Source organism: Setaria viridis, chromosome 1 (assembly GCF_005286985.2).
Source record: "Setaria viridis chromosome 1, Setaria_viridis_v4.0, whole genome shotgun sequence".
NCBI classification, from domain to species: Eukaryota; Viridiplantae; Streptophyta; class Magnoliopsida; order Poales; family Poaceae; genus Setaria; species Setaria viridis.
Window position 1 is genome coordinate 7,814,203 of NC_048263.2, and position 12,545 is coordinate 7,826,747.

Sequence of the window (12,545 nt, forward strand, 5' to 3'; positions counted from 1 at the left end):
GTAGCAGATACTGTGAAAATGGTATTACATAGTCCATGCTGATTTCAAGTCAGTCGTTTTTCTTTGCAGTGGATGTTTCAAGGCAATGTGATGTTCAGCCGGTAATTTTGGTGCAGTGAAAGTAAATAAGAACCCATCATCTTTGCTGCTTGCTGTATGACTGTATATTCTAACATCACTTTATTTCCTTCCTTTACCTCACATTGTAAACCTGAGACAAACTATGTGACCACCATAGGATGACCATGACAACCCACTCTAAAGGCATCCTATTCTCTCCAGAGCAAAACTCCGAAAAAACCCGGGGGAAATCCTCACTCACATCTCTTAGCTAATGAGAAACTAAAAGGGCAAAAAAAAAAAGGTGCTGATAAAAAACAGTCTAGCAAGTATCTCTGTCTAGCTCTCCTCCTCCAGGGCTTGCTGAAGAAGAGATGGGCTCCTAACAAACCTTCCCTGCAAGAACCAGAACAGAAAATAAACATGTCAGTACTTCACACACTGTGATATGGTTAACTGCATCTGCAGGTTAAACACATGGTATTTTTTGTGTGATTGAACAGTGAGTTTTTGCAGTTTTTGCCTTACGAACAGATCTTTTATGCTTTCTAATCAGTTCTAGTGCTTGCCTTCATCCGAGGCCGGCAGTCGGCGTTCACCTTCCGCACTTGGTACCGGATCTTCTTTGAGAACAGCCGGGTGCGCCTCTTCTCCTTGTACCGCAGGACACTGGCTTCCCTGATGCCACCAGCAGCTCCATTCTCTGGAAACAGGTCAATGTCTGCAAGTTTAGCCTGCAACAAGGACGGATCTTCATCAGTAAGACTGTAAGAGCCCCAGTTTTCATACTTTAGGATCCATGAAGACAGTTGCTATTTACAGGTTTGCATTGTCTCTGAAATGTCTCTCAAGGTAGAAAATACATGTCATGATATGTCCATATTACAAATGCTGGACGTATCTATTGATTGTGATTCTTGTCATTTTTGACAGCTGCCAATATTGGCATGTGCCAGAGCAAATTGCAGAAAAGCCAACTGAATTGGGGCTGCAGTTGTTGCAATTGCTCTATCATTGGCACAAAGGGCACCAAAATTGAGCCCAAAAGACCCCTTTGCAACAAGACAGACATATAATCCTTGGCACAAGATCTCCAGGCTCTATTGTCTGTGGTCCACTGATGGATAATTGAGTTTAACAAATCATAGCCAGATACTCCCTCCGTCCCAAATTATAGGTCGCTTTAGCTTTTTTAGATTCATAAACTTTGTTATGCACTTAGATATACCATATGCCTAGATGCATAATAATATCTACGCATCTAGAAAAGCCAAAACGACCTATAATTTGGGATGGATGGAGTAGAATTTACCAATTCTCAAACAGATCTTCACCCATAAGTTTAACAGAATTTAAACGATTCATGAAGATATGAAAATCTGCTAACTGAAACCTAAAATTCAAAAGCTCACTACTTTTTATTTTTCTCCCCTAAAAAACTTAATATTGGGTTACTGCAAAATTCTCAAGCACCGTAAAATTTCTGGATAATTTATTCTACGGGTTACTGCAGTACCACTGGTATTCTGAAAGACGTGTACTATCAGATATGTAGCAGTGCGGTACTATACAGTACTTTGTGTGAGGGACCATCCATTTGGATAAACAGTTCCTATTCTAGAGACTTGTAATGTGGTTTTTTGCCTGTGAGTGTCCATTTTTATTGTTTGAAGAAGCAACTGTCCAATTGACAATTCCCTTCTTTCTTATAAAATTTTGAAACGAACTCTTTCTTATGAAAAGATATTCAGTTTCAGAAAATTGTCCCATTAATCTGCATGAGAATGTAACAAAGAAGTAAAATTCAGCTATAAAGCGCCAAAATCTTACTATTTGATCTAAACGAACAGTCCCAAATGGTAAAATTCAGTTACTGATAACGCATCAAAATTATGCTCTACTTTCCTGCTCTGCAAGTACCTTCTTCTTTGTTTTTTTTTTAATTTTAGGGGAAAGATTAATTGAAGCATCAAAATTCAGCCTCAAATGGCAATCAATTACTTACCCGCACGTCGGCAGCCGACGTCGGCGACTCCGGCCCGCCGCCCTCGGTGAACATGGACCCTTTGTCGGACCACGCCTTGAGCACCTCGTCGGCGTCCAGCTTCAGCCCCAACCCAGTCTTTGGCGCCTTCGTCGGCGTGCTGTCAGCGTCGCCGTCGCCATTAGCAGCCTCGACGGAGCCGTCAGCTTCCTCCTTGCATTTAGCGTTGGGCAGCTCCTCCTTCCCCTTTGCCATAACCTTCTCCACCTTCACGACCTTCTTCTTCTTGCTCTTCTTCTTCTCTGGCGCCGCCGGCACCTGCGCCATTGCAGCGTCCGGCGCTGCCGGTGCTGGCGGCATCGGTGGTGCAACCGTCAAGTCCTTCACCGGCACGGCCGGCCACATCCACCAGGCGCCGTCGTCGTCCCGCCGCTTCAGGGCGCGGTTGAGGTTGGGCCGAGCGCCGTGCCGGAACCCGAGGCCGAGCTCGAACCTGCCGGCGAGGCCGACCACCATGAGGCTCCTGAGGTAGGGGTGTATGCCGGAGCTTGACAGGATGGAGTCATCCGACGTGGTGGCCGTGTTGCTCTCGACGGTAAGGCTGCCCATGATACCGTCGAGGCCCTCGGCCGCGCCGGCGGTGGCCTCGTCGACGTCGAGAATGGACTCGGCGTCGAAGCCGTCGTCGTCGAAGTCGATCTCGCCAAGCTCGTCGGCGTCGACGGTGTCGGGGCTCGCCGGTGACGGTGCCGGGTCGCGGAAGTCCCGGAACACGCTGCTCACCGGGGCCGGCGACGAGCAGTTCTTGGCGCCGGACGGGCTCTGCGGCAGCGGCGGCGGCGGCGCGGGCACGTCCCGGAGCAGGAATGCGGTGTCCGCGAGGACGGGGAGCGGCGGGAGGAGGTCGGAGGAGGCGTCGAACGCTGCGGCGAGGCCGGAGAGCTGCCGCACCGGCGGGCGCGTCGCCGTCTTGGGGCTCTTCTTGACGGGGAAGACGGAGGGGTGGATGGACGCGAGCAGCGCGGCGGCCTCATTGTACGCCTGGTTCGGCCGCTTCCGCGGCGCGCGCGCCCGCTTCAGCGACACGGACGTCGCCGACGACGACGCGTTCGACGCCTCCGACAGCGTCGACGACGGCGACGAGTGCACCGGCCGCAGCGGCGACGAGTGCGCACCCGGCGACGCCGCCGCCTTCACCATGTCCAGGTCCAGCCGCAGGCCGGTTGGTATGCAGGAAGACGACATTGCAACGCCTCAACAACAGCAACAGCTACCACCAATTCTCAAACGATCACTTTGCCCTCGTCTTGTTCGGAAGGAGAGATGAACAGCTCCAGATATTCTTGGATTAATTCCACAACCATCAACCCAAAAACACAGGAGCAAGATTATGTCTTTGCAACTGCTGGACTCCTGTGGGCAGAAGAGATGAAGAAGCAGAGCAGAGAGCTTGCAAGAACACAAGAGCAGAAGCAGGGGAATTCCCTGAGCTGAGCTGAGAAGCTTTGTTGGGATTGGGGATTGATGAAGAGAGAAGCCGCTGCAATGGTACTTCTTGGATCCTTGGGAGGAGAGAGATTGTAGACAGATAAAGAGAAGGGTGTGGGGAATTGCAGCTGCTGGGGAGAGGAGGAAGAAAGGGTTCAAGAGAAGGGGGTACAGGGTGGGGTTTTAGAGGGCTTGGGTAGGAGCATATAGGAAGAGACAAGCCACCCTCTCACCATGTCCCTTTCTCTCCTGCTGCCCATGGCATTTGCAGGGCCCACACAGTTTGTGCAGGCCCCCCTCCCCAAGCCATTTGTGCTCTTTATTCCTAGGCTCTGGGTTGTACATGTGTTGGGATTTGCAATGCTAAAATGAGACCAATTTGCCCTAGCTTGTAGGGTTATCAAATTTGTTACCATCATCACCATTTTTTTTCCAGAAGAAACCCACTAGATAACTAACTGAAGTTATTTTGTTTCAGATGTAGTGAAGCCTTAAAAAGGCAGCACTATACTAGAATTTTTTTTATATCATAAGTTTGCTGGCAAGAAATCAGCTGGTAATTGCTAGAATCATGCGTGATTTATATAATTGATACAGCTTTGATTGAACAAATATACACAAAAGGTGTGATAAATCATAGATGGTTAAAATTATAAGCAATATGACATGACAAAAAAAAACAACTGAACTTCTAAATGTTGTCAACTCACACTAACTTCGCGGCATGATTCTTGCTTAGAATTAGAAAAAAAAATACAAGTTATTTATTGTCAAGCTTTTTTTCAAGGTTATTTGGCTTTTTGTTCATGGTTGTCTGTTGGTAACCATGTGACATATCAATAATATTTCTTCTAGAGACGGTACTGACCAATGAAACATGGGAGTAAGCATTACTTAATGGCATCCTCTTTTGGACTAATACATCTTGTCGCCATGCCTCTTGTGCCGTATGAAAAGCAAAGCTTTGAAGGTTTCCTCCCATATGTTTTTTTCCTGGTGAAATGTCAAGTTCCACCCTTGTCCTGATGCATGCTACCTCCATGTCTGTGCACATGCTGCTGGTATGTTAATTCGGCATCTCATAGTAATAATCGTATATGTTGTGATCTTTCTCTGCTGGAGAGATATAATTATATTGCAATAGCATTTGTTTAAACTAGTTTGTTGTCATTTTGTATGAAGTACATACATGCTTTTTGTCGATTGTATCTATAGATTCAGGACTGAGAATGAATTTTCTACCCTTTTTTTTTCTTTTGGTTACAGGACAAAGAACAACCTGGGATCCAACCAAGTTCGGTCATTAGCTAATTGTAGGTGCAGGAGATGAGATTCAAGATTCTGATTGTATATTCTGAAAACGGGGGTATCTAAAACCTATTTCCATTTATCAAGAAATACGCCATATTTTAAAATAATATTTGTCCCTGCTATCAGGGGTAGTGGTTGAGGAAGACAGGAGTGCACACTGTTATATGTCATAAAAGTGCTTGGTTGCCACTTGAAAGTGGTATTTTGTTTGTTAAAATAAAAGAACCTTGTACATAGTCAAAACATTATTAAATCTTGGTAACTATTATTAAAAAAATTCATATCTAACCATCTGAGATTATTATTTAAAAAATCATATGTAACCTTTCGAGACCGATGAATCGGTTCAAACCAAATGTAGTGCTAAGTTTTTTTTTCCATCACACATCAATTCAGATGTATGAATATTTTTGGTGAACCAATTGATTCTGAGCTTGTGATGCCCAAAACATTTGTTCATATCCTACCTAAAATCATAAGCATCTCCTTTGTGAGCTGTAAGTTGGAACCACCAAAAGCAAACCGGAGGGGCATTTTAGTAACAGCCGAGCTACTAGGGCGCTTTTAAGCTCCTGATTGCCCATCCCATCCACTCCAACGGAAAAGGTCCCATGATTTTCTCTTATCCGCTGACATGGCGTGCTCCCATTGGCCGCGCCGGATTCTCGGGCCTACGTGGCGAGTTCTTTATCGGCCCGGCAACCTTTTCACGTGAAGCTAAGCGCGGGGCCCGCAGGATCTTGGAAGCTTATATGCGCGCATGGCTGACGGTGATTGGTCCAGTACAAAGAGCAACAGTGCTACGCGCACACAAGCCTCTTGGTTCTCCATTTCATGCAAGAATTTTGGGCTTGTGTTAAATGTTTGGGTCCCTCTTAATTCGGATAAGCTTTGCATATCGAAAGTTTGCGTCACAACATTCGATTGCGAATGGGCCACAAATTGCATTTGCTGGTGCTGTTTATTTTGTCAGTGAAAGTTAGGAGTCCTGGAACTATTTCTGTCAGCGACGGCGGCGCCATGAGTAGAGTTTTCTCTGTATGCACGTAACACCTCGCTTCTTACTTTTTGGACCTTTGCCTATATTTGCGAATTAGGATGTGTGGTTGCGATGCCCCATACGTTGTTCCCCCGAGGTTCAACCACTAATGATAGAGGAGAGGGGCCAATTGAGCCGTTTCCAGCCAACCAAATTAATCTTGGCTCTTTGTTTAGGATGAGGTTTTTCCTTTGTCCTTGGTAGGGCCGGTGTAGCTGCAGGATCTTCTTCGCAAGATATTTTAGTTTTACATCAAAAGTGTCCCTTTGTGGTTGGTGGCTCGTTTTTTTATAAATTCTTAGAGAGATCAAGCCACTTAATAATATTGTGGAATCAGCAGCATGCACAGTTCAGTTTTTTTTTCAACTATTGTAATTGATAGCTTTAGCACATGCACAATAATCAGAGAAGGCGCTGATTAGAAATCGATAAAATATGTTTTTTTGTATGTTAAAAATTCGAGCATAACTTAATAATCTATAAGGGCGTCTCCACCCGTACGAGCTAGTGATAGCTCTAAGCAAGAGGACGGTAGCAGCAAGCGGTAGCGAATAGATGGTTCGGGAAGTGTGCATGCGAGAGAGTAGAGCATCGAGCTGCAAGCGATTTTTCGTTGTTCACCATTTAAAATAATATTTCTGGTAGCTCGACGCTACCTTGTTGGAGAAGCCCTAAGCTAGGCTTTTAATTAGTTAGCTTTTGAGATATTTTTGTGGCAGAAGACAAATATCTCTTCAGCTGTTGCCACCAAAATTCCAACACAACATGCAGTCCTACACATCCTGAATGGCCAGGATGTACCAGCCAATCATGTACGCAGTCTGCAAAGGGATTCAGATAGGCTCATCCATCAACCTGCTAAGTGTCTAGAACAGCTAGAACCTAGTGTGTCTAACAGATGTGTGTTGCATTTGTGGCCAGCTATTTTGAGAGGTTTTGTCTGCTTGTAGTGGTCGTACTAGGCTTGTTTTACGGCTCTCCTTTCTTGTCGACGTATGCGCGAACATCTTCTCGAAGGGCCACAAAATTTTAATGGATAGGAGAATGGGAGACATTTTATATTTTTTTCGCATGTATCCGACGATATAAATTTGAGTCTCCATATACAAGTAGACTTACATACCGTATACCGTATATGGACTCGAAGAAAGATAGTTGTACTTGAAAAACAACTATATATACTGGTATACACATATAGTTCAATCTCTACTAACAACAACTCTATAAATATTTGGATTTAACATATCTCAAACTTGCTTCATGCCGTTTTATTTTGATATGCGTAAGTATGTCACACTGCGAACTGAGCTTAGCTCAGCTGTTAAGGTTCCTTGTGGTGGAGCCTGCCCATCAGGATTCGAGTCCTCGACTCGGCACCGATGCTCGCATTTTTCTGGATTTATTTCAAGATTTAACCGGCACTATTCTTTCAGTGGTAGGCGACGTACCCGTCGGCAGCGAGGCGCCAGTGGTGACTTCGTCAAACTTGAGAATTTGCCGGCTCAGTCTTTCGAAGGTGCTCATACGCTTAGGGTTGTGCGTGTTCATAAGGACGAGTGTGTGAGCGTCTGCGTCTGTACTATGTGATTCGAAAAAAAACAAGTACATCACACTACCGTCCTTACAAAACAAACAGATAAATTACACAGCAGGAAATGGAAATCGGTGTAGTATTTGAAGATCGTGTCGATGTCCAATATGTTACTTACTTAAAAGAGGAAAAAATAAAAAAGAATACCCTCACACGCGTCTTTAGAGTGAGTTGTTCGTACGTGCTTATCCGTAGGCCGTCATGTACTTTGTGGATATTCACTTGCTGCATTTGACCACCCCTAGATTGGATATGTGAAGCTAGGCAGCAGACAAGCTATAGAAGACAAGCATGGCGGTTTTGATTGTTGTTGTCGCTATAGTGCCAAATGAATTAAGATCCGTGGCATGGCGAATGGTGTAATAAGGTGCCCAATGGGTGGTACCACGCATCCACCATGGATGCATGGGGGGCCATAAGATTACAATCGGGAAATGAGGGCATGTCTGGAGGTGGAAATGGGGCTTGCCAGACAAGGAAAACAACACTGCTAGATTGAGCCTGCGTGCACAAGAGCCAGAGCCGACCACCACCCTAATGACAACAACACCGTACCACCTGTGTGGACGCACGTAATTATACATAATTATATAATGTTCCCTCCGTTTTAAAATGTAGGTCGTTTTAGCTTTGTAGGTATATAGATTTTGCTGTACATCTAAATATAGGATTATACCTGGATACATAGCAAAATCTATGTATATAGAAAAGTCAAAACGATCGACCTACGTTTAGGTACGGAGGGAGTAGATGGTCCGGAGAATTATAAATGAAGGAGGAGGAGAAGAAGAAAATGGAATTAATAAGTTGCACCACATATGAGCTTGATAATTTGGATGATCTCAGTTAACTACTCTCTGAAATTTGATAACAAATGTATTTGACCATCTGAAGAATCTGAACTCTGTGCAGTCTGTTTGAACTTCCTTTCACCGAGCTGTATGTACAGTCTGTTGCACGCTAGCTCCTGCATGCAGCAGCCAGTAGCCATGCTCGTGCAAGTAGCCTGCATGGTAGCTGTAGCTGTGGTGCTGGAAGAGCGGTGGTGCCTTGCTGCCTTTTGAGACGCGCGACGCCTTTGGCCTTTGCCTTTGCCGTTGCAGCAGTGCAAACGCCAAACGCTCTTCTGCTTTGCCGTTGCAGTGCTGTGGCAGTTATCCTCTTTCTGCTGGGCTGTCGAGGGGCGGTGGGAGGGAAAAAAAGGCAGGCGTGGCCGCATGATGCATGGGACGACGACACCACCCGTCCATCCACCCTTGCCGGAAATGTCAAACGCTGCTGCGCTGCTGCTGCCTGCCTGCCCCCAGGGACCAGACTTGTACTAGTCTACTACCCGTACCGCTTGTGCTTGCCATTTCAGAGAAAGTGACGGCCTTTCGCCAATTCGCCTTGCTCCCCACGACTTGCTTGCTTGCTTCCACAGATATCTTTATTCAAGCAAAATGGCACCTTCTCAGTCTTGTCATACGAGCTCGACCATTCGCATGCATACTCATGGCTACAAACATTCGACCACTGAATGTCATGAATGTCTCTGAAAGATTGGGCCAGTTAGGCCTTGAGATTGAAGCGTAGTTATCATAAGCACTTTCCTTTCCTGTTATCGACCGGAACATCGCTTACCACTGGATGAACCAACAGTTAGCGGAGAAGGCGAGCGACCATGTACGGCAAGGCGGGGAGACTCGAACAAGAGTAAGTTTGGGAATCGGGACGGTTTGCTACACACTTGCCATTTACCGGAAAGATCCAAAGGGAGGGGTAGTACGTGAGGATCGCAAGGGATCGGGACCTGTGACCGTTCGGGCCTTAGCCTTTTTTTCCCCTGCGCGCGTCGCTTGGGATAGGGTGCTCCGGGCGCGGCCTCTGCCTGTCTACAGTGTACGTGTTTGTGTTCATTCGGTGATGGATCTGGGGATGGATGGATGGATGATACGATGATACACATGCGGCCAAGGGGGTGTGGACGTACTGCCCCGATCACCGATGCAACCAAAAGCTCGCTCTGCCCGCCGCTGTGCGTGCATGGTCCATGCAGCTGTGCCCGCCGCTGGCTGCTGCTGCCGACCAGCGTTGCCTGTCACCGCACCGGGGTGGGTGGGCCCGGAGGGCGCGTCGGGGTGCGCTGCTCGTGCATGCCTGCGCGACCTTCACACGGGTCGGGCCGTGCACGAGTCGCACACGACCACAGGGCACGGCGGAGGGTACTTTTTTTTTTGTGTGTGCGCGCTCGCGTGCGTGCATGCATGCGCAGTAGTCCCGGGTAATTCGAAGGATGCATCCAATCCGAAGCGTGAGTAACTCAAACTTAGCAAATCGTTTGGTTTGGGATGATTATAAAATTCAAATATACGAAAAAATAAGTTATTGTTATAATACATTTGATGATAAAATAAGTTATAAACAAAATAAATGATATATGCATAATTTTTTGAAGAAAATGAATGGTCATGATGATAAAAATCTACAACGACGAATATTTTGATACAAATGTAGTATATATAACGGTCGCACACTACTTAAATCTAGAGTTACCTTGACAGCCCAAAACCACTCACGGATACAGGTGCTAAACCACTAAGGTGATGGTCCTCGGCAAGCAAACCGTCAAGTAGAATCTGTAAAAGTAGGATTAGAGTGTTAAAAAAACACGATTTGCTTGGTGGCTGACCGTCAAACATTATTTACTTTGACTGTTGTTGGCCGTCAAGCCAACTAGAGCAATGTTAAAATTTCAACTGCACCTAGAACATGTTCCAACTGCTAAGTAATTAAATTTCCACTCCCTCTGATAATTCATAAATGCATATAATTTCCACTCCCTCTTATAAGAAAACCGCTATATTTTTTTTTAAAAAAGAAGAAGACAAAAAGAGTACATACCGATAATTCATAAATGAATATATAGCTAGTACAGTTTTATATTAATTTGTGTGTGATCCGTGGGATTATTATAGCTGTATAGGTGTTTGAGGAATCCGGATTTTAGTCTACGGGCAAAATGAACAATTGATGAATTAAGATCTCTGGTTCCGTCGTGGTGAGTTGAAACTACTCCCTCCATATTTATTTATAAGACGTACATGTATATTAAAATTTAAAGGTTGCAATATTTGTCCAATAATTTAACTATTTATTTTTATTTTTATAATGTAAATTTTATATGGTTGAATTCGTAATCAAATATAGTTTATAATGATCATAAATTTATAACCATAAATAATATGATATAAGAAATGATTATAAGATAAATGAATGTTTAAAGAGTTATTTGGAAGACCGGCCAAATCCTAGCATGACTTATAAACATTATAAACATAGACAAGGGAGTAACAAACTAGCAGCAGATTGGCATGCGTGTATTTCTGTTCCGCTAGAGCCTTTTCTTTTCTTTCGGTGTGCAGCGTTTAGCCGCATTCACGTCCCTGCCTCAAGTCTGTGCCATTTCTGAATTGCTGCAGGAATGTGGTGCTTCTGAATTTCTGAACTCCTGTTCCATCTGCTGCACAACTGCAATCCCAACACATCATTGTATGTTTTTACCCAGTAACTCATCGCTGTTGCAGGTGTTGCACGTCTGGGCTCTTGGTTTTTGCGGCTCTCTGTCGGTGTACTGCACATGCCGCAAGAGAAAAATAAATTACGGGTGTTCTGTTGTTCCCACGGTATAGTCGGACCACCCTATCCCCAGTGCAGATTCACGGCACGTGCTTCACACAAACAATGCGACATTAGAGCATCTTCATCCTCAGCGGATTAGTCATCTTCCATCACTAATATATTTTCTTTCTCCCTTAATGATAACATTTTTTTTTAACTAGTACTGCATCATATTACTAAAACACCTCATGCACATGAATATGGCAGATGAATGAATCCCCTTCATTTGGGTAAGAGGGATGTGTGTTTTGGTGATGACTAAATTTTTTTATAATAGAAATCAAATTGATAATCTATCAGAGTACCTCTTATAAATTTTTAATGTAGAAGGATGAATAATCTGCTGAAGATGCTTGTGCCAAACAAAGCATTCCCTCTCCTTTCGAACAAAATCTCCCGAAATTACATCAAATCGGCCGTCGCCAATCACTCGCGCCGAAACTCCCACGCCACGCATGAGAGACCGCAAGGCTCCAAGCGAGCATATCTGCCGTCCCCATCGGCAGAACACCCATGACCTGCACATCTTATCTAACCCTGTCAGCTAGTACCACCCCACTAGCACTAACAGAGGAGAGGGATTGCATTGCATGGTGCGCACCGGGGACACTTGGACCCCTAAACCATCCTCCGTTCCCTCCGGATAATGCAACCACCGCGCGTTGATCCTACTGCGTGAGAAGCCGCAAGGACCTCACGGATGGTGGATGAAAAAGGATGGCCTCTCTGGCTCTCTCTCTCTCTCTCTACTCACAGGAACAGAGTGCCTCTGCGTCTCTCATCCACTAGCCTCTCTCTCTCTTTAATTGGACTCTTTTCTCCGCAAGAAAAAAAAATAGTTTGATTCTTTGAAAAAATGTCATGTAAGTTTTTGCTAGATTTTGGAGCTGCAGATCTAGTATCTCATTGGGGAAATATCTCTTTTCTAGGGCTGTTTGGCCTCAGGGTGAGGGGGTGTACGGTTCGAGGACTAAAGTTTAGTCCCTATCATATCAAATGTTTATATACTAATTATGAGTACTAAATATAGATTAATTATAAAACCAATTGCATAAATGAAAGTTAATTCGCGAGATGAATCTATTAAGCCTAATTAGTTCATGATTTTACTATGTGATGCTACAGTAAATATGTGCTAATCATGGATTAATTAGGCTTAATAGATTCGTCTCGCGAATTAGCCACAACTTATGCAATTAGTTTTATAGTTAGTTCACGTTTAATTCTTCTAATTGGTATTTAAACATCCGACTAAAAAATAATTTTTTATGGATCCAAACACTGATGGTATGGCAACATCAAACAGGATTCATTTCCTGATACATGAACAAGTGGTCACGCATTTTTATTGTATTCTGGTTATTTCTGCGTGTTTTTAAATTAAACTGACATGACGTATCATTGGTTTGTAT

The 12,545-nt window shown here is 44.6% G+C and overlaps 1 protein-coding gene across 2 annotated transcripts; it reads right to left on the reverse strand.

Annotated features, from left to right (window-relative positions):
- Positions 1-122: 122 nt before the first annotated feature.
- On the reverse strand, positions 123-3,734 carry LOC117847883 (protein CHLOROPLAST IMPORT APPARATUS 2). Of its 2 annotated transcripts, none has more exons than XM_034729189.2 (3): positions 2,066-3,734; positions 584-794; positions 123-456 (listed from the first exon to the last, which is right to left on the reverse strand). In XM_034729189.2, exons 1-2 carry the CDS (start codon positions 3,287-3,289, stop codon positions 609-611), a joined length of 1,410 nt encoding a protein of 469 aa, XP_034585080.1. In that variant the 5' UTR covers positions 3,290-3,734; the 3' UTR covers positions 123-456; positions 584-608. The 2 variants fall into 2 exon arrangements, with proteins under 2 accessions (XP_034585080.1, XP_034585074.1); XM_034729183.2 differs by having other exon boundaries at positions 630-794; positions 2,066-3,732.
- Positions 3,735-12,545: the final 8,811 nt, after the last annotated feature.

Bases quoted from the DNA above. Each gene is read 5' to 3' on its own strand.
- LOC117847883 (XM_034729183.2), bottom strand. From the start codon at position 3,289: ATGTCGTCTTCCTGCATACCAACCGGCCTGCGGCTGGACCTGGACATG. The intron at 795-2,065 runs GTAAGTAATTGA...TCCTTGTTGCAG, and splicing joins CGTCGGCTGCCGACGTGCGG to GCTAAACTTGCAGACATTGA. The intron at 457-629 runs GCAAGCACTAGA...TGGTTCTTGCAG, and splicing joins ACTGCCGGCCTCGGATGAAG to GGAAGGTTTGTTAGGAGCCC.